Source organism: Helicoverpa armigera, chromosome 25 (assembly GCF_030705265.1).
Source record: "Helicoverpa armigera isolate CAAS_96S chromosome 25, ASM3070526v1, whole genome shotgun sequence".
NCBI classification, from domain to species: domain Eukaryota; kingdom Metazoa; phylum Arthropoda; class Insecta; order Lepidoptera; family Noctuidae; genus Helicoverpa; species Helicoverpa armigera.
In genome coordinates this window covers 169,362-195,160 of record NC_087144.1, presented here as the reverse complement: position 1 = coordinate 195,160, position 25,799 = coordinate 169,362, and the positions used below count along the sequence as shown (strand labels likewise).

The 25,799-nt window shown below is 36.6% G+C and overlaps 3 protein-coding genes across 3 annotated transcripts; all 3 read right to left on the bottom strand.

The window, feature by feature from the left end:
- Positions 1 to 8,968: 8,968 nt before the first annotated feature.
- On the bottom strand, positions 8,969 to 9,587 carry LOC135118776 (uncharacterized; the record flags this gene model as incomplete). Its single annotated transcript, XM_064041644.1, has 3 exons — positions 8,969 to 9,129; positions 9,239 to 9,389; positions 9,504 to 9,587. Coding segments are annotated over 3 exons (396 nt in total), but the record flags the coding sequence as incomplete, so codon positions are not given.
- A 37-nt stretch (positions 9,588 to 9,624) lies between these two features.
- Positions 9,625 to 10,474, bottom strand: LOC135118775 (uncharacterized). Its single transcript, XM_064041642.1, has one exon. The coding sequence runs from the start codon at positions 10,472 to 10,474 to the stop codon at positions 9,644 to 9,646; it is 831 nt and encodes a 276-aa protein (XP_063897712.1). The 3' UTR covers positions 9,625 to 9,643.
- A 2,739-nt stretch (positions 10,475 to 13,213) lies between these two features.
- On the bottom strand, positions 13,214 to 25,241 carry LOC110374947 (beta-alanine transporter). Its single transcript, XM_049845580.2, has 12 exons — positions 24,668 to 25,241; positions 18,889 to 19,076; positions 16,879 to 16,966; positions 16,632 to 16,742; positions 16,280 to 16,383; positions 15,803 to 15,996; positions 15,478 to 15,598; positions 15,238 to 15,373; positions 14,525 to 15,155; positions 14,243 to 14,374; positions 13,800 to 13,981; positions 13,214 to 13,700 (listed from the first exon to the last, which is right to left on the bottom strand). Exons 1-12 carry the CDS (start codon positions 24,794 to 24,796, stop codon positions 13,518 to 13,520), a joined length of 2,199 nt encoding a protein of 732 aa, XP_049701537.2. The 5' UTR covers positions 24,797 to 25,241; the 3' UTR covers positions 13,214 to 13,517.
- Between the last annotated feature and the right edge of the window lie 558 nt (positions 25,242 to 25,799).

Genomic DNA, 25,799 nt, shown 5'->3' with positions numbered 1-25,799 from the left:
CAAATAGAAGATATTTGATTTGAAACTAAGCTATGAGGGAAAAACGCAAAATTGTACCATACTCCAGCCAAATGCTACCCAATACTGAAATTGACAAAGAAATGCAAGGAATTGTGAAATCATTTAATTTTGTACTTCATTTGTTTTTCTCATCAAAATATTGTTTACGTCGTAATCACGTTTATCCTCGGGGATCTAAATATAGATTCATGACGGTATTGCACACATCGTTACTGAATGCATTGAATGTGTTCCGAGTATACAGAGACTCAAATATAGGTGTTACCGTAAATGACTTTATGAGGATTATGAATTGCTGTTACGATTTCGTCCAAATGTACGCTTTTATTTTGTTGTTCATCTTGGACTTTGTGCACAAACAAAACCACGTCTTACTTATTCTTGCGATCCAAACTATTAACAGGAGCTTTGACCTCAGCAAGAGCATCAGGAGTTTCATAATATGGAATTGGATTGTTCTCTTCATTACTTTATGCTTGGAGTCTTACATGCATATTGTTTACTACGCCATTTACGCTCACTCCAGGTTTTCTGACGTTATCCCTGACTGCATTTGTGACTTTATGTTCATTTCTTTCAATGTCAACTATATTTTTGCTACCAGAATAATAATACTGTTGAAAATCTATCTCGATGAATGGGTCAAATTCATTTTGATTTTGAATGAGAGAGAGGAAAACAATGAGTATTGTCTCAAGTTATTGGAGATTTATCAAAATATAATGCAAGCCTACAATTTGGCTAAAACGGTTTTTAAAAATTTGGTATGTATGATTCATGTAATTTAAGTTTCATCTGCAACTTCATCGTTTATTGAATTTACATTAATTTTTTGCAGATATTCAGCCACATACTGGTATCATTTTCCCAATCGGTGATATTTTTCTACATCACTATCTACAGCTTGAAGGCTGAGGCAAGTATTTAAAATATTTCATCTAGATCTGTTAGTGAGTCTTAAATATTTCATTCAAATTTCTAGGTATCAATAGTGTTTTCAGCATATGTTGCTTTTCTATTTCATTTATCTGTTTTATAATAATAAATGCTTTATATGTTTTTTTGTTTGTTTGTTATTTCTAGATCTCGGTGTCTCACACGTTAGATTTGTTCTTCTGGGTGACGAAGACGATGTTGCTCTCGCTCGTACACTGCGCCTACTGCGAGAGATTCTACATCAGTGTCGAGGAAGCTGAGTGCGCCTGTATACAGCTCATTAAGAATATCAACTGTCCCAGTAAGATCATCTCAGTGAAATGTTTGAAGATAAGCATATTGTCGTTTGTAGAATCTATCTTTGGAAAGATGACATTTATACTTAGCACGCGACTTTTGTCCATAAAACATACAATCGTTGTGATAAGATCTTCTGACTTTTTGAACTACCTATAACGACTACCGACTGCCAATGGCAGCCAAGACTTACAATGAGGGTCCTTTTCAAAGACCGTCTAAAATGATCTATTTTGTATCTTTCTTTCAGAAAGCCATAAGTATCTGTGCAAGGCGGTGATTCGTATAAATCGCTCGTTCAGTAAGATGACGGCGTGTGGACTGTTCTACATCGACGCTTCGCTGGCAATATGTTTCTTCGGAGCTGTCACCAACTATGCTATTGTCATGTTACAGTTTACTTTCTTGTAAATAAAGGAAATAAATACAGTCTCTAAATCATGCTCTGTAGTTATTTTTTTTATTATTGTTTACACATATAATTTGTTGTCATTTTTCAAAACACTTCTGGGTCTTAATCAAATGGATTGATACAGGAACTCAGTCCTATGTCATTTGTATCTGTCAGTTTAAAGGTTACGTTTTCAGTTTGGTAATTCAATAACAGAATTAACACTAATACAATCAACACACATTTGTTTTGATGCTTTTAGATCTTTAGTTTTATTGAAACTACTGACCTTCTTGACCGTAGTTTACTCGTACATTAGACTTTCGAGTTAATATTTGTGCGGTTATTTCATGCAAGGATTGGATTTAACCCACATTAAAGTTCTATAAAATACTGAAAACGTCAAATCACAAAATTTTGTTTATATAGAGACGACAGGTTTCTCTGAAAGTCTCCCTATTGAGCAAGTTCCTCAAAATGACAGCCACCAACGATGACGGTCAAACCAACAACCAGATAAATATGAGACCAAAGTATCCAAAATCAAAGCCTTGTCAAGTTCTACCTAATAACAGGCTCGACAAAGAAGTTCAAATGATAGCCAATTCTTACAACATCGCTCTGTTCGTGTTTGTTTCTTCAAAATATTATGTGAAAGATAATCATATTTATCCCAGAGAAAGGACCTTTCTGTTGTTTAAGATCTTCCATATCCTATTCACTAACACACTGTGTATCTATCGCATGTTCACTATTAATATAAATACACTCGGGAGCATGGGGCATTATGAAGACGAATGCATGAAGATTTTAAATGTGGTATTCTACGTGACGTATTTTATTTGTTACACATTTATATTCATTAACGATGTAGTGCAACAGAACAATTACGTTGTTCTCATTTTGAAGATCCAAGAAATTCACGGATATATCGATTGCAGTGAGAAGATCAGGAGTTATGTCATATTCACCTATTTCGGAGTAATATTTACTATCTGTATAGATTCTCTCATCATTGTTGCCTTCTGCATGTTCTTTGATACTCTCTATTGGTTTGACATAATAACCACTTGCTACTGTGATATTATGATCTTATCATTTAACATCAATTATGTTATTTCTATGAGAATTTTGGATTTGTTAAAATTATATCTTGAAGAATGGACCAACGAAGTCCTTAGGGATGTGGGAAAGAAGGATGATGAGCAATATATCAAATTACTAAAGATGTATCAAACTATAATTGAGGCGTACAATTTGCATGCAACTATTTTCGAGAAATTGGTAGGTTGATTACACTTTTACCTGCATTATATAATATATATTTTTTGAATAGGATCAAGCAAGTAATATATAGTTGCTATTACGTTTCAGATTTTAACTCACATACTGGTGTCCGTGAGTCAAAGCTTGGTTCTTGTGTACTCCGGTATCAACTCTATTTCCTCTGCAGTAAGTTAATACATACTAAAATAAACTAAGAATTTTGCAAATACCATACAATTTATGAACAGAAGCTTAAGACCTTGGCTCAAGAACTGGGATCGGTTATTAAATTTTTTCTATCCCTCCTCGAGGAAAGTAAAAAAGGAAGGGTAAAGTAAAATAAAGTTCTTTTAATCTGTCTAGCGACAGCATCGCTGAGGCTCTTAGCTATTAGGAACATGCAAATTGTTTTAAGATGATTTCAATTATTTCCCTAATTTCCAGGTGTCGAAGTTTTATACTTTCGATTTATTTTTTTGGTTTTTCAAAAACTCATCACTAGCAGTAATGCATAGCGTGTGCTGTGAGAGATTCTACATCAGGATCGAGGACGCGCAGTCGGCGTGCATACAACTTGTCAACAACAGGAATTACTCACGTGAGGATAAAGTTACAATCATTTTGCTTTAGATTTCAGCCTCCTTAACTCATCTACGGCATAGTAATTTATGACTGGACTTAAAGGGCTACACACTTTGACTTTGCTGTAGTGGCTCAAGAATTCTGGCCTTATCTCGTTACATCTTCGGCGTGAAAGGTGTTGATTTCACCCAATATGTTTCAACTATGTTAAGTGTCGCAACGCTCATCTTTGAATTGTTCCCAATTATCAATGTGCCATTTTTGTAATATTTATCTTCATTTATAATATTCCAGATAGCCAGCAGCACCTGTGCAGGAACGTGTTGGCGACTAACCGCATGTTCAGCAGGATGAACGCATGTGGCCTGTTCAGTGTCGGCGCCACGCTCGCCATCAGCCTCCTCGCTACAGTCACCCAGTACAGCATTATTATACTGCAGTTCAACTTATTGTAATACGATACTAGAAGAAAATAAAGGATTTGGGCTAGTTTCATTATTTCTGTCTTTCTTTTGAATCGTTCGATACCGGGTGTAGGTAGTCAGAAACCAGAAAGTTTGACAACCAGTTTCCCCCAATGGGTATTGGGTTGCCGGGGTAACCGGGTTAAGAAGGGCAGTGGCTCCTTAAAAAACACTGGTACTCAGCTGCATCCGGTTAGACTGGGAGCCGGCCCTAACACAGTTGGGAAGTCCTTTGAATTATGAAATTATACGCTGCAGTCACCACGTACCTCAAGGTACAACTCACGTTGCGAAACCCAATTTGCAAAATTAAATTTGACTTTGTATGCTTGTCAAGTTCTCTTGTAATCCCATTAGCAGTTCTGATCAAATATTGTTCGCTGTTCTAAAAGTTTTGCGTAGTCATTAGTTGATAGAAGCCGTATGTTGCAACAGCCCTTTTAGAAGATCATAATACAAGTTTGAAAACATCACTGATGTTTTCGTTCACCGTTAGTCGATGTATCTTCATTGATCAATACTTTTATAAGACTTCCTACTTGGTTATTGACCTATTAATTTGAATAATGTACCTTTAAGTTATGCAGTATTACGACTATAATAATAAGGCATTACATAGGAAACCCCGATAAGATCACTAGTCACATTAAGACATAAAAGCGATCGTTCAACAGTCCACGTGAAACTGTAGGTAGGTGACCGCCTGTAGGTCTTGTAACAATGATTACTAAAATAACTCAAATGGTTAAACAACCTATAACTGAACCAGATTCATCATTCCGTGTTCTTAAGGATGACCGACTTGATAAAGAACTTCAACACATCGTGCGTCCAATTAATTTCGCACTTCATTTGTTTTTCTCTTCAAAATTTGACGTTCGATACAATCATATTTATCCGATGGGAACAAAGTATCGATTACTGACATTCTGCTACACGATGATCATGATTATTTTCTGTATCTATGAAATATTCACCTTTGACAACTTGGTCGAGGCTGCGTTTGACTATCAGAAGATTTTGGTGAAATTCCTTCACATTGTTTACTTCACCCTCTATGTTGTACAGTTTTTGACTTGGTTCGTTCTGGATAATGTGCAGACACAAAATATCGTTTCCTTTATCTTGATGATCCAAGTTATACACCGAGGCATCGGCTGCAGTTCTGAATTCAGAAGTTTTGTCATTTGGAATTGGATTTCATTATTCAGTGTTCTCTGTGTAAACCTGATTATTCATATTATTTATTACATCTTCCTTGATGATTTGAGTAACATGACAACATTTATCGCTTTTTTATTGGACATATTGTATATCTCGCTTGATGTCAACTATGCCGTCGCTGTAAGTTTTATAAGACTGATAGAAAAATATCTGGAAATATGGACCAAAGAAGTTTTAAAGATGAACGCAGAAAAAGAAAATGTTGAACAGCGTCGAAAATTACTCAAAATTTACCACAACATTATGGACGTTTATGACTTGTATAAAACAATTTTCCAGTATTTGGTATGTTTAAAATAATTTGCTTAAAACTTGCAAAAGTTGTTGTTTACCCATACGATTAATATTTTATTTTTCTTTTAGATTGTTTGTCACACACTGGACACATTCATAAAGAGTATTATTTTTTTGTATCTGTCCATAGTCAAGTCTGAAAACGATGAGGCTGAACAAATTGAGGTATGTAAATATGAAGTCATCAGTTTTAAAATAACGTCGGCTTTGGAAAGGCTAAATATGTAGATAAAAAAGATATTGCAGTGCGTATTCTAAGAAATGATTGGACAGGTATGAAACTCTTTTCTTGTATTTTATCTTCATTTACTTTTCCAGGTCTCGTCTGTAATCTACTGGATGACTGTTGTCGCTTGGCTGTCAAAGAACATGTTAGCTCTTCTGATCCACTGCATATGTAGTGAAAGGTTCTACATACGAGTAGAAGAAGCTCGGTCAGCGTGTTTACAACTTATGAAGAATACGAACTGTTCCAGTAAGAATCAAACCACTTTCTTTCACACACATCCATCCAGTCACGGATGTCTTAAATTGTATCTTAATCACTCTATAGAAGTTTTTGTAATACCAGTTTTTAACTTATGTTATGTTTAGTAGTGTGTTAGTGTTAGTGTTACGCTTAAGGATTGTTTTCAAATCAATATCTTTTTATAGCGTTAGATCATGACATAAGAATATTTACTCTGTAACTGCTTTATTTCTTTCCAGTAAGCCAAAAGCAATTCTGCAAGGCCGTATTGCACTCAAATCGCACTTTCAGCAAGATCAGCGCGTGCGGCCTGTTCTACGTGGAAGCGTTCATAGCAATATGTCTCGCAGAATGCTTGACCGACTTCGTCGTTATGCTGTTCCAGTTTATACTGCTAGATGATGGATATGATGACTATGATGATGAATTATCAGGAACATGCTATTCTCAAAATGATTTGAACAGGATAGCCAGTGTAGAATAGCTCCAGTTGCGTGGGAATTTCTGGATCTCCCAAAACTCGGTGATGATCAAGCATGACCGACTGATGATGATGACCATGAATTCAAATTGCACCTTAGTAAATTATTTTATAGTTTTATGAACTTATATCAGGAGTGGATCATAAATAAGCGTGTTACAGGAGCATCGATCATGTCATTGTTCCGACCACTAGTAGATAGTTCTATTATTACATTTTGAATAATGATTGGTATTTTCTACATCTATCTTCGTTTTGTTTATATTGAACAAACAGTAGGCACGTAGTAAAAAGTTCGGTTTTTGTATTCTTGGAACAAGATTCAGCAAGATCTAAAACTCATTCATTAAGTAGCCAACAGGCGAAAAGTACCTATGGTGAAAAGTCTGCAGACAAAGTCACGGGCAAATTGCTAGTTATGCATGCAATTAATTACTCAATTATAGGTAGTTAAAGTTTACCATTAGTTTACTATGTCCACTTTAAGCACCATTTAATTTCACTAATGTAACCAGCTACGAAAGTACTCGAACAAGATTGAAGTGATGGTCATAATAAACATTTGAACGTAAACTGTATCTTCAAATAATAATAATGCAAAATTAGTAGCAAGAAATACATGTATAGACAACCAAAAAAGATGCTGAAGATAAAAGCAATAACCCAAAAACGCGAAAGATCCTTCGACCAGCCTAATCGGATACGAGTCGATCATCAACTCGATAATGAGCTCCACCAAATCGTGAATTCTTTTAACTTTGCTCTAAATCTCTGCTTCTCTTCAAAATATTACGTGCAAAATAATCGCATCGAAGCTAGAGGAATCAAATATCGATTATTAACGTCCTGCTACACGATCATCATGGGGTTGTTGTGTATCTATAGGATCATCACTGCAGACATCAGAGATGCTCTTATGTCTTATTCTGAAAACTGCTTCCTTAGATTCCTTAGTGGTCTCTATTACACTGATTATTTGCTTGGTTTTATCTTGTGTTACATATTGGACATTGTGCATTCACACAACCATATCATTCTTGTTTCTATATTCAAAGTTATTAATAGAAGCATTGATTGCAGTAAGATAGTCAGCAGGTTTATTATTTGGAATTGGATTACATTGTGTACAACTATTTGTATTGATCTGTTTATCTATGTCATGTATTACGGATTCTTTGCTCGCTTTAGTCTTATAGAAAATATAAGTGACTGTCTCTGTGATGTTATGTTTATCACATTCTACATCAATTATATTATTGCTATCAGAGTTATTATTTTATTGAAAGTCTATTTCGATGAATGGATATTGAATATTAGAAATCTGAGCAACGGGCTTGATGGAGATGAAGTGTGTCACTTAATTAGAGTGTACAAAGATATTATGAAAGCATTTGACTTGTATAAATCTATTTATCAATTGCTGGTAAGTTCATTGATGAATAATTTATTTCTAAATCTTCCAGTGACATTACTTCATGAATGTTTCATTTCTGCAGACAGCAAGTCACGTATTGGACACATTTTTACGCAGTTTAACGTTCTTTTATCTGATAATCATGAACCTTAAGAAGAATGCACTGGTGAGCAGTAGGGTGAGTTAAATGGTGTAATTTTAAAGATACCTATCTATTGAATCTGTATAGTGGTAAGATAATTCTTTAAATAATGTTGTTGATTTCACAGGTTTCGCCGATGTACGTCATAGATTTAATTGTTTGGATGTCAAAGAGTGTGGCCTTTGTGATCATATACAGCATTTATTGTGAGAGATTCTACATAACTGTCGAGGAAGCAGAATCAACGTGTATACAACTTGTAATAAACAGGAACTGCCCAAGTAAGTATCTTACAGGTTCCAGTCATTGACCTTTATGATTGTTCTTTTCCTCCCATTTCTCTGCTCTACATTGATTTCATTTGCTGGCGGTTTTCTAATAACTTTACTTTTGAGTTCAGAATTAATAACATTAAACTTATGTCCTTACTTACAGAGAGCCATCATCGCCTGTGCAAGGCTGTGATTCGTATAAACCGTTCGTTCAGTAAGATGTCGGCGTGCGGCCTGTTCTACATCGACGCTGCGTTGGCCATGTGTTTGATGGGAGCTGTCACTAACTACGCTGTTGTTTTGTTACAGTTTGTTATTTTATAAGTGGGCGATGTTATTGAAGTAAATAAATAGATGAGGGAAAGGAAAAGCATAGATTGTCTTTCTCTTTATTACCTACGTGACATTATCCGTATATAAGTGGACTATAAAGATGGCAATTTAGTTCAACATCTCAATAAGACTATAATGCTATTTTCGAGTAATCAAGTTTTGGACTACGCGACTAAAATCATTACCAGGTGATGATTATGATTCATCACCTATGTATAGCTCTACAAGGAGAACTGCAGCAGCACGATGGTGTGCGTGGTGATGAAGCTGAACAGGCGCAGCGGCAGCGTGGCGTCGATGATGAACACGCCGCACGCGCTCAACTTGCTGAAGCCTGCCATTTGCCCGCGCTTGATGTTCATCACATCACCTATGTATAGCTCTACAAGGAGAACTGCAGCAGCACGATGGTGTGAGTGGTGATGAAGCTGAACAGCCGCAGCGGCAGCGTGGCGTCGATCATGAACACGCCGCACGCGCTCAACTTGCTGAAGCCTGCTTTTTGGAAGCGCTTTATATTCTTGCACACTCTTCTTCGGGCTTCTGGAAGGAAACAGAAATAATTGGGACAATCTTTTGGATTTTCTATATAATCTTTTGAATAAACTGCATCATTGGGGACCCAAATATACTCTGCTACGTTGTTTGTTACCTGAGCATCCTGGTCTCTGTATGAGCACGACCAGCGTACTCTGAAGTTCCTTTGCTGTCACATACAATCTTTCACAAGCAATGCTCAAACATGCGAGCAATATGATGTCTTTTAAGAACCATATTTGAGCCATGACAATGAAAATGGCTATCTGGAAGAAAGATATGATATCAAAATTTGGCAAAGAGACTTGAAAGAGAACAAGTATAAGAATCAGTTGAGAGAACTTGGTATCAATTATGAAAAGAGATTCGATGGTACTTACTGTCTGGTCGTCATTAACGGTCCTCATTTGTAATACTACAGCTATGTTAGTTAGACCATGTGCCACGGAAAATACTGTGTTAAATAAAATCTGAAATATTCCATTATTATTAGAATATAACTTTCAAGGTATAAGGAAATTTAGTAGTTTAAAAAGATTTCTAGGTAGTGGAATCTCACCGAATATTGAAATACCACCTCAAGTGTCGTGTAAATATCTAACATGTTCAAATAAACATTAAATATTCGATTCCAATAGAAATCGGAATCATCCCCCGACTGAAGAACATCATTAATCCACGAACACAACGCTTTGCGACTGAAGTTGGTGACAAATAGAGAATACATTATATTGACGTCAAAAACAATGGTCGAATAGAAATAAATCACATCTAAAATGTCAACGTGTGGAAAGAAAATATACATCATGTAGGCGATAGACCCTACGATAAGAGCATTTATAGCTAAGACACCACTCCAATTGTAAACAAGTAAACACGTGAGATCTTTGCGGTTCATCTTCAAAACTCTAAGGACACTTTGAACCTTTACGACTAGCTGAATATTCTTGTCACTGAACCTGATATTAATGATGTAATTCATAATCAACCCAAGCGAGTAACTCATAAAGTTGAAAATCGTATTCCACTCAAAGATAACATATTCGATGCGCTTCGACGAGAGGGTGGAACATATGCGATAGACACTGATGCACAGAAACAGACCGGTGGTGAATACTCCAGTGAAGTTATAGAGAAAGTTGTTAGAAGTGATGAAGTTATCACGAATACTATACTTGGCGCAGATGAAAACGGAATACATTATATTGAGTGGTTTTAAAAGAGATTGTAAATCTTTTTCGATAAAATTGTCGAGCAAAACTTCACTGTGTAGATTTTTTGTAAAAATAGGATATAATTTAGTTCCTCGTTTAACGTTTAACTTTGAGCGGAAAGTTCTTGACCTGTCCATGTTCACGTCTGTTATTTAAATGATACGTGGTCTGATAAAGTAATAGTAATTTCACTGTTTACAGTAGTTTCATTTGTTAAAAGGTTTTTTACGCTCGGCTGTTGTTCTAACGAAGTGTGAAGTTGATTATAGTTTGCAATTTATTCGGTTTGTTATTTATATTTCTATGTATAAGAAATGAGCTTTTGCCGTTTATTTACTTAAAGTAACAGTATCAAAACAAACTGATTGATTTGAATCTACAAAAGAAAATATTACTCGTATCGTAACCTAATCGTCTATTTCTAATATCAATGACCTTTTTATGTATTCGTAGTAATTGTCCGTTATTATTCAGAATTGCAATTCAATTGATACCATTGTATCTATTACTTACTCCATTAAATGGATTACGAAAATAATACCTCTCACGAAATATTTCGTTTTGACTTTATTGTTACTTCATTCATTTACTGTGTAACTTGTAAACAGATAAGCTGTCAATAGAAAAATGATTTTTACGAATAATAAAATAAGTGCTAAAACTAGAGAACCAGAAGTGTTGCTTGATAATAGATTAGGAAAAGACATTCAGAGAATGCTCTATCCGGTGAATTTAATACTTTCTCTGTTTCTATCGTCGAAGTATACCATCAAAGACGACTATATCACTCCGAAGGGAAAAAAGTTCTATATAGCGACCTTTTTCTTTATCCTGCTTTTGTACGGGTTGGGCATCAATCGTGTGTTCTTCGAAGATATAGAAGATACTATGGGAACTGACAACCGTGATATCGTTACCATTATCTTTTCTTTCGCCTTCGTGTTCTACAGCATCGGGTTTACTCTCATCTTCGTACTAAACATCATTCACAGTGACTGCAGCATCTCTCTTATTCTGACGCTTCAGAAAGTCTTCAACAGCTTGGATTTCAGTGATAAGATTGTGGCCATCACTCGCTGGAACTGGTTTGCTATCTGTATCGCTTTTGGTACCAACGTCTTTCTGTACATGTTGTACTACGTGACTTACCACGATTTCAACCCTGTTGACCTGGTCATGGACATTATGTTCATCACTTTTGACATTAACCTTGTGTACGGCATTCTGGTTATAACTTGGCTCAGAAAGATTCTTCAGAAATGGATAGAGGATGTGCTCGCATTTGAGGATGGTGATGAAGAGTTTTATAGCGAGTACTTTCAAGTATACAGAAACATTCTGAATGCTTATAATTGTTATAAGACTCTTTTTCAGTTACTGGTAAGGTTTTTTTTTCCTTTTATTTGAGTTCAATTATTTATTTCTTATTCTTATTTCTTGTTGTTTCTTATTCAGTTGTCAACTTTCTTCAGGTACTATTCCATACTGCCGATACCTTCTTCCGCTGCTTATGCTACTTCGCTATTATATTGCAAATCTTGCAGATGCCAGATTCAATGGTTTATGAAGTAAGTGTCATGCTTACAATTCTTTTACTGAACACCATTTTAAAATGACTGTCCTAAAATCAGTTTGTTTTGTGTGCGCATTTCGTTTTAGATCCATAATTTATTATACTATACTATATGATATTATAAGCTTTGTAAGACGTTGTGTTAGAATAAGATAAAGCTTTAGAGGGAGTGTATCGTGCTTCAAAGGTTTGAATCTTCCAGCAAATGGTGCAGTACACGGTGGTGAAGGTGGTGGCTGCGGTGTGGCAGATAAAGGACGTTCTGCTGGTGGTGATGCAGTGCATCGAATGTGAGAAGTTCTACATGGCTGTGGAAGACGTCGAGACCACCTGCATACAGCGCTTGAAGAAAAAACATCATCTCGGTGAGTTGTCAAGTACTTTAGACTCAAGTTCATCACAGTCTTTCTATAACCGTTTCCTAATTATGTTGTGGTCAGTTTCCAGGATAATACAGTAGATGGCTACCAGTGTTTTACATGAAGTGACATTCTGTCTGATCTTAATCCGAGATGCTTGGGAAAAAATCCCTTGATAAGGCAGAATTTCTGGTTTTTGACTAGCCGTGACATATGCCAGGTGGCACCCATATTTAACGCGCCTTTGTAAGTTAGGTGGAATTCATTATATCATACATTATCACCTATCCATATAACGACAGGGACAATATTAGAGTTCACCTGGTTTTATGTTCAGCTGCCGAAGAGCGCCTGTGCAGCAGCGTGCTCCAGGCCAACAGGACTTCGTACTGCAAGATGAGCGCGTGCGGCCTGTTCGACATCGACGCCACGTTGCCGCTCGACCTCATCGGCCTCCTCACCAACTACATCGTCATCATGCTGCAGTCTTTCTTCTTGTAAATCAGGCGAATTTAACTATGACGATGGAGGTATTAGAGTATCCGTATTAGCCATTAGGTGAATTTAAAATAAAACTTATTTCTAATAAAAAGTCAGTTTAATATTTACAACATTATTTGTGTTATTTACAGTTAACCTGGTTACAGGCGTTTTATTCACAGACACTGGGACATCGATTATAACAACTTTGTTTTCCTACTTCTAACTTATATTTCTATTTTGTGACAAAAATCTTACAGTTTATGAGATATCGTTCATTGTGGGCCTTGTTAAGAGAAATGGAAATACATCAACTGAGTTTTTGTAGTGTTATAAATACAACAATTAATTAAGAGGTGGTTTTAAGTATTTCATTGACAACACACAACAATAAGACATACACAACATCAACTACATAAATACAATAAAGTTTACTTTCCCAACTATTCACGAACATTTTGCTCTTAGCACATTTACATTTTAAACTATTTTCCATGTTGTTATCTCTTGTATGCACTAAATTATTTACACTTCGCATGACAGCTTGACTATTCTGTTTGTCACTTGACACTTTAAAGTATTATATCATCCATAAGCACTGGTTCTTTTGTGACACTGGTTGGTTCAAAGTTATACACTGAAACTTCATCATCTCGCTCTATACCTTCTTTTACATTAACTTTTTTAATATATGAATCCATTCAACTTTAATGATCACTTTCGATAAAATTTTCAAGTCCCAACTAAATGTCTCTCGATTATTCTCATTCACTTATCACTCTGCCTCTCAACACAGCTCAATATCTTGAAGTCTCTGCCGAACATCTCTCCATCTCCCAGGGTCTGCGGTAGAGGCTGGTTGAGGGTTTCTGGCAGGAACAAGGACGTGACTCCGCCCATCACGCTCAGGACTCCCATTATTGTTAGTGGTAGGGCTCTGGAGTAAACGGCCTGAAAGGATGAACAATGAAATTAGTAAATATTGCTCAAAATGAAAAAGAAGATCATATAGCTTGTTTGGTACATTGTGTAAGTTGATGATAGACTCACCAGATGGACAATATACGGGCACGCCAACAGTCCTAGTCCAGCTATGAACGATGCTGCCCCCATAGCCTGTGCCCTCAGCACAGTCGGCAACAGTTCTCCTATCAGCACGTAGAACACAGCGAACGATGACGCGGCAAACAGTCGCCCGAACATTGAGAGTGCTACTGTTATCCATGGCCAAGCTGAAACAAAAAAAAAGAAATTTAAATACTGGTAACTAAAGAACTAACATTTAGTTATTGTCTTTAGTCTTAAATGATGGAGTGGAGACTATAAGAAAAGCAAACGAAGAATGGAACGCTGTTATATAGAAAGGCTGTTTTTGATTGCAAACAGGACTTTGATGCATCCAATAGTCCAGCAATATAAAAAACGTTAGTAGAAACATCTATGTAAATGGAACATTTAATGTAACAAGTTATAATGAAGAAGTGAGTACTAACATTCAGGCACCAGGACACAGCTGATGCAGGCGACTCCGCCGACACACATGAAGATGCAGAGCACCCAGCGCCGGCCGAACCGCTCCATGCAGCGCCACGCCATGAAGTATGACGGTATTTCTACTGCACCACCTGAAATACAAACAAATAGAATAGAAAACTTATCTTATTTAACATTTTGTACAGACTGGTAACATGTCATGGAAGAATAGATTCAACTTTAAATCCAGGTGAAATGTTAACTGTGGGCAGATAAGCATGTAAAGTAGTATTGTAACTCACCTATGAAAAACGCCAAGTAATCATTGACTCCTAGATTAGGCGTATTATAACTCATACTATTATAAACAACTCCTAATGCTACCCAATCGAATGTCAGAATGAAGAACTTCTTCCTTATATTGGGATATCTGAACACGTCGAGTGGAGAAGCTTTGCAATCCCCCTCAGAGTTCTGATCATCCATCCTTTTGTTCTCCATTACATCTTCCTCTACATCTTCTTGAATAAATATTTTACTGACTAACTGTAGGGATTTCCTTCTGAGTGTGCTCGCTGGAGATTTATAATCTGTCTGTGTGGCTTTCTGCTGATGATCAGCATTCAAGTTGGTGGCTTCAGTAATATTCTGATCTTTATCTTCATCTCTATCCTCCTTCTTTAGTCGAGATTTCTTGCTGACTATTTCTGCTACTTCTAGAGCTATAATCTTTTCTAAGCTGTTTTTATTAGATTCTTCAACTTCAGATATTTTTGAGAGGTCTGGTTTGAATGTTAGCATATTGCTTATTCTCCTGTCTAGGTTTTCATCTTTCTCTGGTAGTCCTGTGTACCCCGCGACGTGGCCGTTCATGTTTGATAATGTTGCTAGTTCTTCTTGTGCGGCCTCGTCTTCCTCTTCTTTAATTTTCTTCTGTAAAGATTAACAATAGTCCTGTAATTAATGTTTCTTTTCAATCAATTTCATGTTAGTGTAGGTATTAATTTGTACTTACATGCAACTCTAGTAAAAAGCCTCTTTGTAAGTGAATACCATTCTTTCTAGCGAGATTCCTGAATACTTTTTCAGCTTCTGCTATTCGGCCTCTGCCAACAAGCCATCTTGGAGATTCCGGTATCAGCCAGTAATACCTGCAACATTAGAGACATAAATTAGCTGTGTTCTCTTCTCTCTGTGATTAGTGTAAAGATCCAGGACCTTGAAGTCTTCGAAAGTAAGAAAACTACAAACTCACCCGTATAGCAGTATAAACGGGAACGTGGTGACGAGTGAGAGATGATACCAGTCCTGCACAGCATACGCCAGGAGTGACAGGAGACACATTCCACCCGCGAACAGCATGCCCACTACGATACCTGCGAGACAGTTATGTTAAGCGTACATAGTCTAGTAGTGACATCTGTAAATAACCTTGTTTAGTCGTCGAACGAACAGTAAACGCTTCTTAACGGATTTCCACAGATAACTTTCTAAAGAAGTGGTACCTGACATCAATTGACTCTTTTACTTTGCTGTATCGTTACTGTATCGTATTATTATTTACAAAACTATCTCCTTACCCGTATGATTCCTGTGTCCCGGCGGCATGAGCTCCAACGCCAGGATAAAGGGCAGTTGATATAGCGCCGGGAAGAACAGTCCCCCGGCCACCCTAAGCGCCACATATGCCCAGTACGACTTGGCGAATGATGACGCTATAGCCAGCGGTACTTCTAGGAACACCATCAGGAGGATTGTGGGACGACGGCCGTATCTAAAAGGGAAATAAAGGATTTTTAAAATAGAAGGAAATACCTGTTAATTGATGCAGTACAAAAGGGATTGAGATAAAAGACGAGCAGCGCTGCTCTGTGTTGTACCAAACATGTTGCTATCTAATGCTGCCTTCCTTTTTGACCTACAGACCAACATTTTAGTAGCACGACCAGCAAGTTTTATCTATTGAGATAGGACGTAAAGTAATTCCTTCACGATGCTGGTGAAAAAGCAACTATCCTCTAGTGACCAAGGATATATTGTAGGAGATGTTAGTTTACCTGTCAGACATCCAGCCAAAGAACACGTTGCCGAAGATAGAGCCGACCCAGAACAGCGTGTTGCACATGCGCGGCAGCCAGTCCATGTCGCACACCAGAGAGAACTGGAAGTTATACAGGGAAGTAAGCTACTAGTGGTTACTGATATGAATAATAATGAAGAATCAGCTCTGAAGTGCTAGGGTTTGTTTGGTTTAACTCGTTTAAAAAGGCACAAGTAATTATGAAAACAAGATGGATTAATTACAGGATAAAACAAAAAAAGTTTTACGGGAGATGACGTGAACAGAAAGGAAGTAAATAACGTGGTACTGATTATGAAATAAAAACAGGAAAAGAAAATGCTACTCACATCAGTGACCAGTGTATCCTGGTACTGCTGAGAGCTGAATCTCCATCCATGTGCGCATGGTGACGTGGTGTTCTTCCTTACCGACAGCACTGCGCTTGATATGTTGGCAATCTGCAATGTGAGACAGATGGATAGATTAAAGAAATCCACTCACAAGCTGATGATGGAGCACAGGAAACTCTTCTTAGGGAAGCAACTGTTTTACATGCATTGACATTAATTATGAAGCAATATATTTGTTGCTTACCAAGTCCTTCTCCTTTCCTTTAGTGACTGCTATCGGCTGGTATATCTTCACCGACTGGAAAGCGTTCCCCTCTTTTATCGTCACCGTTCTGTCAATCAAAAACAATACAAGTTTTAGATCTAGGTTTAATACTCCTAGATTTTGAAACTGAGCCTTATTTCTGAAGTTACGTCGCAATTGAATGGTGTCCATTAAAGATATTGTCTTTTAATTTGTTATGAAGTATGTTTTGTATGCAATACGCTAACAGCTGTCCTATTCACTCTCGGGGTCATTAAATGTAATTAATTACTTTACTTTGACACCACCCTTGGGAAACCATTAGCCTACTTTTAATATACTATAAAATAATTGCTTTATAAAATGATCGTAATATAATAAAGTAATAAGTTTCCTTTACTACAGTTGAAGTTGAAGTAGCGCTAGCTAAAGGACCAAATACATAGCGACATCGAAAATGCGTGCTATGCTTAAACAAATGAATGTTCCAATAACCATTTCAAATCCTTACTCACAGACTCTCTAGTTCAAGTGGAAGATGTCAACTGAGAAAATTTTTTATAAAGAAACTATGGATGGATTATGCGAAAGACGATAATGACTAGAGAATATGTTCGTGAAACGACATCAGACAGAGACAACCAATAAAATTCAGTATATGGACGGGAGAATGATGATAAAACACAATAGTTCTATGCAAGCAAAGCCACAAGGCATCGTAAGCCGTAGACTAGTTTTTGCCGTAGGTATTATAATTTGAGATGTCATAACTCTTAGATCCCAGATGTCTGGCACTTTAATTGAAGTATGTGTGTTTATGGTTTTTTGTCCACAATTGATTGATGAGGTTTTAAAAGACTCGTTACGAGATATTATTAGGATTATTAATACTGATGAACTTGTAAATGTAGCAGTAGTCTACTGTGATGAAGTCTGTGTTTACGTTGGGTTGTAAGTATAAGTGGTAGGTGAGATATATTTGAAATGGCTAAATTATTCAGGGTTTATCTAACCATATCTCTCCAATCATTTAATTATAAAAGCGAATGTGACAAAATTCAACACTAATTTGCAGAATTAAATCCAAGGAGACCAAGCGAAGTTAAATCCCTCGCATTATTACATATATTGCAAGTTATACCGCGGGAACTAACTAGCTACAACACTTGTTGATATTTTGACAAAGCTAATAAAGTTGTTGTTTTGCATGTTTATTTAGAGAACAGACGTAGTAAGGACATAATAAGTATAATTTATTAAAGTGCGACAAAAAATGCATAAAATAGTGGCGCCCGCGCCGTTACGTGGTATAGGACTAGTTTTTGTTGCTATACAAATAAAAAAAGGATAAAAACGATTTGCGTAAATATTTAATTTACTACGTCACTAATATTGAACACTCTAAGAAAAACTAAAAACTAGTATAGTAGCATAGTATAGCATTACAAGCGCATAGATTGTTAAACAGATAGGTACTCATTATTGACTTTCCCACAGTTGCATTAAATATTAATCTTATGGCTAAAATATTTAATTCAAATCACGTTGACCTTCACCCAGTAGAAGAAATGCTAGACTCGAATAATTTTAAGCTTGTTGACACGCTAGAAACACATACAAATGAACCTGTATTCAGTAATCATATGTAAAGTATCAGGTTTAAGCCTGATTACACGCAAACACTCAATGCCAACTTCTTGATAGTTGTGAACCTTCGCATAGGATAATATTTGAAATTGCTAATATATTATTTTTGCTTATTGACCAAAACAACAACTGATCGTAGATCGAGCTACGCCTATCGTGGTTTGTACTTAGATGACTATCTACTTCTTGCGGAGTATTTTAACACCCCGAGGAGACCGTAAAGCAATAGGCTGTAGTTGTCGCCATATTTTAGTCTTTGGGGAGAGTTAGTAGGCAAAAATCTGACGGCTAACTTTCCTAATTAGTACTCAGACTGGTAGCTGACCTCTCAAAAGACTACCTAGATCATGATGTCCTCCTCACCTTTCCTCAACATAATGCTCGAGCGCCTCCCGCAACTCTTCCCCATCAATATCGTACGCGCGACAAGACTCATACACGCCATGCTCTCCTGGTACCGTGAGGGTTCGCAGCAACTCGTCCGGCAGGCCCAGGTGCTGCAGCTGCGGCGGCGGGGCACACCAGTGCTCGGGGGTTGCGTTCGTGAACACCTGGAAGTGAGAACAGAGGATATTGTTGCTGTTTCTGCGTAAATGGTAAAGGGATCTTATAATACAAAGGTTCAGATACATTTTGGCTCATCGCCAGAAAAAACTCGGAAAGTATAATCTATGAGTAATAAACAAGGCTTCAAGAGGTTTCAATTGATCGGTAGCAGTTACGGATATCAAGTAATCGAAATCAATTATCTCCTAAACCTTTAAAACCGTTTCAATTGCCTGACATCGAAGTTTTTATCTTATTTTATTATTGCGATGTAGAATATCTGCCTATAGACATGAGCCACTAACAGTATAATCACTGTTCAAGTACTCAGCAATAATAACTGTTTGAATAAACGTATGTTAGGCTTATAGCACTTGACGAGATATAAAACAGCAAAGCAATTTTTGAAGACCATGAATATCTGGTACTAATGTTGGATGGATTAATAAACAAAATACTTTTGATAAGTCAATTGATGCTCTTAAAGCCTCCGTGGGATTAAGTAATAGATAAAACATAAATAGGTACTTACAATTGATTGCTATAAACCGTAAAGGTAGATCAAGGAAAAGATGGATTGATGGCCTGAAATATGATATTAATAAGGAGAGAGTGGATATTACTGATGACGGAGAGGAATGGAAAGGGGAAACATATTACGCTGAACCCAAACAATATTGGAAACAGGGCAAAGACGTGTATAATTAGAATTCAAAAAGCTTTTAAAAATTATTGTGTGTTACAACAATATTCCTTGACTCTAAATTCCTGTAAATCTGTGTCACCCTTTCATACCTTACGACGCAATCATCGAGTAAATAAAGCTAAATATTACGCCGAAGAGATTTGTATGACAATAGTAGAATGGTGATCGTGCTCACAACTCCAGTGCTCATTAAGTCTTAGTGGGTGAAGAATAAAGGAGTCGTGAGTGCTGGCTGAGGTAATCAGCACTTCAGACCAAATTCTTGACTTGTTAATCAATAGGTAATGGGTGCATTTTGTACGACGCTGGTGCAGTTACGTCATTAAAATTATTTGTAAGTAATTAGGTATCTCAATTCTTACCAACAAGATGATTTTTTGGATTGGGACATTCAAAATTATCTACTTGTTACTAAAACAAAGTTTGTATGTATTGGTTTAATAAAATAACTATATGCTGAAGTAAATCAGTAACTCCGGTACCTACAGTTTCTATTTCTGGCTGCAAAACATGTCATTATCACATATTTGTTAGTTGTTATTCCAAACTGTACGATTATTCTCGTCCGGTTCAATAAAGTATACCGACGTTTATTATAGTTTCTTTCCTTGCCTTTTGATTGACGCGTTTGTATCAACTTTAGTCCAATTTCACATAAAAGTTCATCAAACCGACATGCATGAATGTTAGTTTATTTCCACCATCATCATCAGCATTTTCATCGCCCCACTGCTAGGCACAGCCGCCTCTCACTTGGAGAAGGATTGAGCTTCAACCACGCATACTCAGTGCGGGTTGCTGATTTCTGACCATAATATAGTCCAGGTATCCTCTAAAATGGCTTTAAACACTAAACCACCATGACTTTTAGTTAATCTCATTTAATGGTATTCCTTATTTTTTGGTCTTTTCGGAACAGCTATATTCTGTTTTGTATTTTACTTTTCGATTACATCTTAAACTCTATTAGACTATAAATCTGTTGGATCAATAGACAAGCACATACGGTTTCTAAGTAGTACAGGTGTACTGTAGGCTAACGATGACTTTCTTAATATAGTTGACACTATCTTTACCTCACCACCCCTTTCCTCAAATAAATAATGCGAAAAAAATTGCCATTACCACACGTATTGAATAAACATCGTTAGCTCTCGTTATCGGTGCCACGCGATAATGACTGTTGACTAAATGTGTCACAGCTGTCTGGGAGGCGCTGCTATCTTATCACCAGCGAGTAGTACTACCAGTACTACTGTTACTGGTGCTGGTGGTAATTGTGACACTTCGTGGGTGTTTGCTGTCAACGCCTCTTTAGACTGATTTATGGGGGTAGGATTAATGGTAGATAACTTTTTGTATCTCGTTGTTAACGAATTGGTTTAGTTGGTAAATATATCATTATGAAGACGGCGAGTAAGGGGGGAAATACAGGGATGATGATCAATAAAGGCTAGAGAAGTTAAACAGGTACATACCAGAACAATATCAGGTACATACCAGAACAAGATCAGCGAAATGGTATTTAACGGTATTCTGATTCAGCAAACGTGGGATAGGTTAAATAAATACCGTACTTAAAGAATAGCCCAGTAATCTACATATCAGGCGAACCGATCAATCAAAATGACATAGAGATGATATTGGCCACATGGTCAGACCCGACTGAGACTGACCTAGAGAGTGTTCGTCTCATTCCAGTCACAGTGGACACGGTGCTGGGATTGTGATTTATGAACGAGGTCCCCTGTCTTTGTTTGACGATAATACTACGTACTCCAAATTCATGACGTAGGCATATTCGATAGAAGTCTGTATATGAGCATAGTTTTTGAATGCACTGGAGTTTTCTGTCTCACTGGGTGCAAAACCCTTGATATACATAAGCACTTGTATGAAGATCGTACTTGATAGAACGAAATGTGTCTAGAAATGTTTGTATGCTCAGCGTGTTATAATGTTTTAATATTGTTTCATATAGAGAAGATAGTAATTATGTAACAACAAGAACTAATAATGAGTTATCAGTAATCAATGATAAACAAGTAGCTAACCGACTTGAAAGAGCTAATCAGTTGTATCTGATCGACAATCTCAGTGCGTTTGAAAGTGTACCTACATGAGCTACATAATGTAAGACGGAGGCGCCGGATCATTATTTATCGACGGGTAAAAGGCAAAAGGGGTCAAGCACCACAGATCATATTGTTCAGGAGAGTAAAAAGAAAGTTTAAAAAAATAATATCTCTTTATTGCTTTATTGAATCAAATCACAATCTTCAGAAAAGTTTACTAAAATACAATGTTCTTTAATAATTTTACATCAAAATAAGCCTGAGATTAATAGTTTCAAAGATAGATGTCGCTTGACCCCAGGTTTTAACCATGTTTCTCGATTTCGCGAGGGGTCAAGCACCAATATATAATGTTGGAATATTTCGATTTTGGCCTAAGCTCCAGGCGCTGGCGCGCGCTGAGTGGATCAAATGCAACGTAATGAAAATAAAATTATTTAAGAAAGGGGCCAAGCGCCAATTATGTTTAGTTGACAATTTTTACTATTGGTGTAAGCGACGTTATAGTTGTTAAACAAATGAAAGAAAAATGGATACAAACGACATATTTATTTCTAATATTGTTTTTTAAAATTATGCCAAATGACAAGGCGATACAAAAACGTAATACACAAAATGGTCCCTCAACCAAGCAAGGTAAAGTTGGTGTCGCTTGAGCACTTTTGGCAAGTATCGATTTGGCACTTCAGTACAAATAATTCTTTGGTACAAGCGACTTTTTTTCATGCTAGGAAAACAATATTACGACCATTCGAAAGAGAAAAAATAGTGGAGTTGGGGTCAATAAAAAAGTTAAAATCGCAAAATGTGGCGCTTGACCCCTTTTGCCTTTTTACCGTCGTTATTAATCCTTTCTCTGACTAGATGCAAGAACTTTCTCTTGTCAAATACTCTCACAAAATAATAAGCTAGCTTACATATAGTGTAGGTACAGACTCTGTACATAGTAATGGTGAGAGGTATATTCGAGGAAAAAGTTTAGCTTTACCAAGCAAATGGTAGCATATCACATAATTTATTTGGATCCGCAAAAGCGTTTGAAATCTATATGAACTAGAGTGGTTTTTGCACGGTTTTTGTAATTTTAAGGAAAGTTACATTTTTAATAATGTTCATTGTAGTCTCAGCCAATCCTATAAGTAAAGCTGTCAGCAATAAAACCAGTACAAATTTAAAATTGTCCATCAAAACAACATTGTAGTATGAAGTCGTTGAACTTTCTCTCAATATTGTTGTTTGTACTAAATACTTATAACTATAAAACGGATGACCTTTTCGACCACTAAACGTTTTGGGAAACAAATATTTTGAGTACAGTTTGGATATAGTTCCGTGTTTGAGAGAATGTGATATTTTACATTTTGTATACATCAATCAGAAGGTAGATTTTAAGGATTAAACACTTAAAAATTGCTGACTCAGGCTAAGGATCCTTTACTGTAGGCAGCAAAGACCAAAGAATGCTTATGCAGTGTGAATATGGAAATAAATACACTTCAAGTAGGTAAAATAGTGCATAGAATGTGGGAACTATAAAATACTTCATACGTATGTACGACAAATCTTTGTTTTAAGAAATACAAGTTATCATTACATTAGTTAGTAAGATCCTTCTTGAAAAACGGATGACAAAGAGAGAATTTTAAGAGACATCAACTTATTCCCAACTGTCGCTCTTTTTTCGCTATCTATGGGAACGACGGACAAGCTCTTAGAAATGAAAGATTATCCTGCTTGGTGCCACAACATCAGTTTGGCCAATCCCGCAGTCACGACAGGCAATGGCCCTTGGGGATTGCATATCACTACAAGACGTACGTGTGGTCCTTATCAAAAAGCCTTCTGAATTTCATCCAAATTAAGATAGTTAAGGAATTCAAAGCCACAACAAATGTAAATAATCAAATATCGTGTGATTAGATTATACTAATTAATACAGAGGGATTAGGCTTGGATCGATCTCGGCTTAGCGGGAAATGAAACGTCGTCAAAAAAAGTCCCCGAAACAGGTGATTAAATTTTAAACTTGATATTGCTGTTAATCATATAGTTTAAGGTAAAATAACGATATTTTCCACCAATTCACTGTTGAAATGTCCTATATGGAGCAGAGAAGTTATTAAACAAGTAATAGAATTTTACTATATTCAGTAGGATCCTCTGAGTGAGTGAGGAATTTATAAGGTTAGAGACAAAACATCTCGGCCCTGTTCCGTGAGTCTGAGCAATTTTGAGGGATGATAAATCACAGAAAAAGATTTGCAAATCCTGAGGATTTTTCCACGAATGAATCTGGGTTCGCTTTAGGTCAAGAAGCCTGGTTATCAAGAGAAAGTACACAAGCTTGAACTTATGAAGCGGTGATAGTAGGACTCTCAACTCACAAGATAATAACTACGCACGGACCAAAGGCACTGTTTAGGATTAACAAGCACAATGCTGACGGCCTATTTGTGTTCCAAAGGTGATTGAGAATGAAGCTCAATGGAATGTGTAATAATTTATCATGCATAATACGGTTTGGGGATGATTATTTTCATGCAATAAATTTTTCTTATTTTCTTCGGGAACCCTACCGGATTACTTAGGACATATGATAGCGTATGCTCATCATTCTATGCTACAGATATTTGCCATGTTCCATGACGATTTTAAAAAATATTAGCAATAAACTTTTTGCAGTTTCAGCCCTTTCTAATTTTAATTTTAAAAGTTTCTTCACGTACCCACTTTATGATACCATACCATACATGCCAAGTACTACATAAAATGCAAACTTTTAGCCAGAAAACCTACAAGCTACTGAAGAACTTACCTGCGAAAACACCAGAAACGAAGTAGGTATAGCTGCGAGTCCACACAGCAGGTAGAAAAGAACAATATGCCAGTGTCCTGACTTGGTGGCCAGGATGGCTGCCTCGTCCAGCTCCTTCGTCCACGTCATGGTCACCTCTCCGTCTTCATCACCAGACTGGAACCACTCCCCACCCCCCACCACCAACACATCGTCTTATTCCCCCCAACTATATATTAGACCTGTTTCTATTATTTATTGAACTTGTTCTCCTTTATTTATTGAAGCGGTTTTTGTATTTTATTTTTTGCGTTTTATTTTTATTTTATTATAATTGGCACTTATGTCGATTTTAATTGTCTGTTTGTGTTAAAATGTTTCTGATTTATTGGGATATTTTTTATTATTTATTATCCTTGTTTGAATTTTTAATATAATAATAGCCGAATTAATTTTTATTTCGTATGCAAAATATTTTTTTTATTACAAAAGCACTCCGAAACTTTATATATTTTTGCTGTGTTTGTGATATTATTTTACGATATGTTTTTGGATGAATATTGATTTATTGACACGCGTGTGTTTGTCAGACTCTTGAAGTCATACTAAACGTTCTCGCGCCGATGAGGCTGACCAGGGCAGGTAACCCGGCCGCGCGCGGTTGCCGTATATTCGCTGAAGACAATAGCAAATTGTGTGTTGTTTTTATTTGGCAGCGTAATATCGATAGAGCAGACTGATCGAGTACTATTTTGTTTGTTCTCATTTTAAAGTCGCCTGTAATTTGCACACTGTAAACAAACGAATTTAGTATAGGACAAAGTTATTAATTAAAAAGTTAACATAGTTATAATCATCCGCTTTCGCTTCTTTTAATAAGAAAATATTATAGGTATTGGAATACACAATTTCATAGGCTTGCTGAGTATCATGGTGGACTCCGAAAAGACTTTTGAATGAAAATGAACCATGTTAAGTCATCAAATAACATAAAGCCTCACAAAATATTACATCGATTAAAAATTATATTGTTTAGTGCCTATAAATCTGATTAATTAAATGATAACTAGAAGAGTTTTGATAGTAAAGTATGTCATATCAGAAGCAATTCTATTAGGGTGGGGTGCCTCTCACAGCGAGTGCACTCAATTAA

Excerpts from the sequence above, each read along its gene's own strand:
- LOC135118775 (XM_064041642.1), bottom strand. The coding sequence starts at position 10,474 with ATGGACAGGTCAAGAACTTTCCGCTCAAAGTTAAACGTTAAACGAGGA.
- LOC110374947 (XM_049845580.2), bottom strand. The coding sequence starts at position 24,796 with ATGACGTGGACGAAGGAGCTGGACGAGGCAGCCATCCTGGCCACCAAG. Across the intron at positions 16,743-16,878 it reads AAGGAAAGGAGAAGGACTTG|ATTGCCAACATATCAAGCGC; the intron begins GTAAGCAACAAA and ends CTCACATTGCAG. Across the intron at positions 15,374-15,477 it reads CCGTTTATACTGCTATACGG|GTATTACTGGCTGATACCGG; the intron begins GTGAGTTTGTAG and ends CTAATGTTGCAG.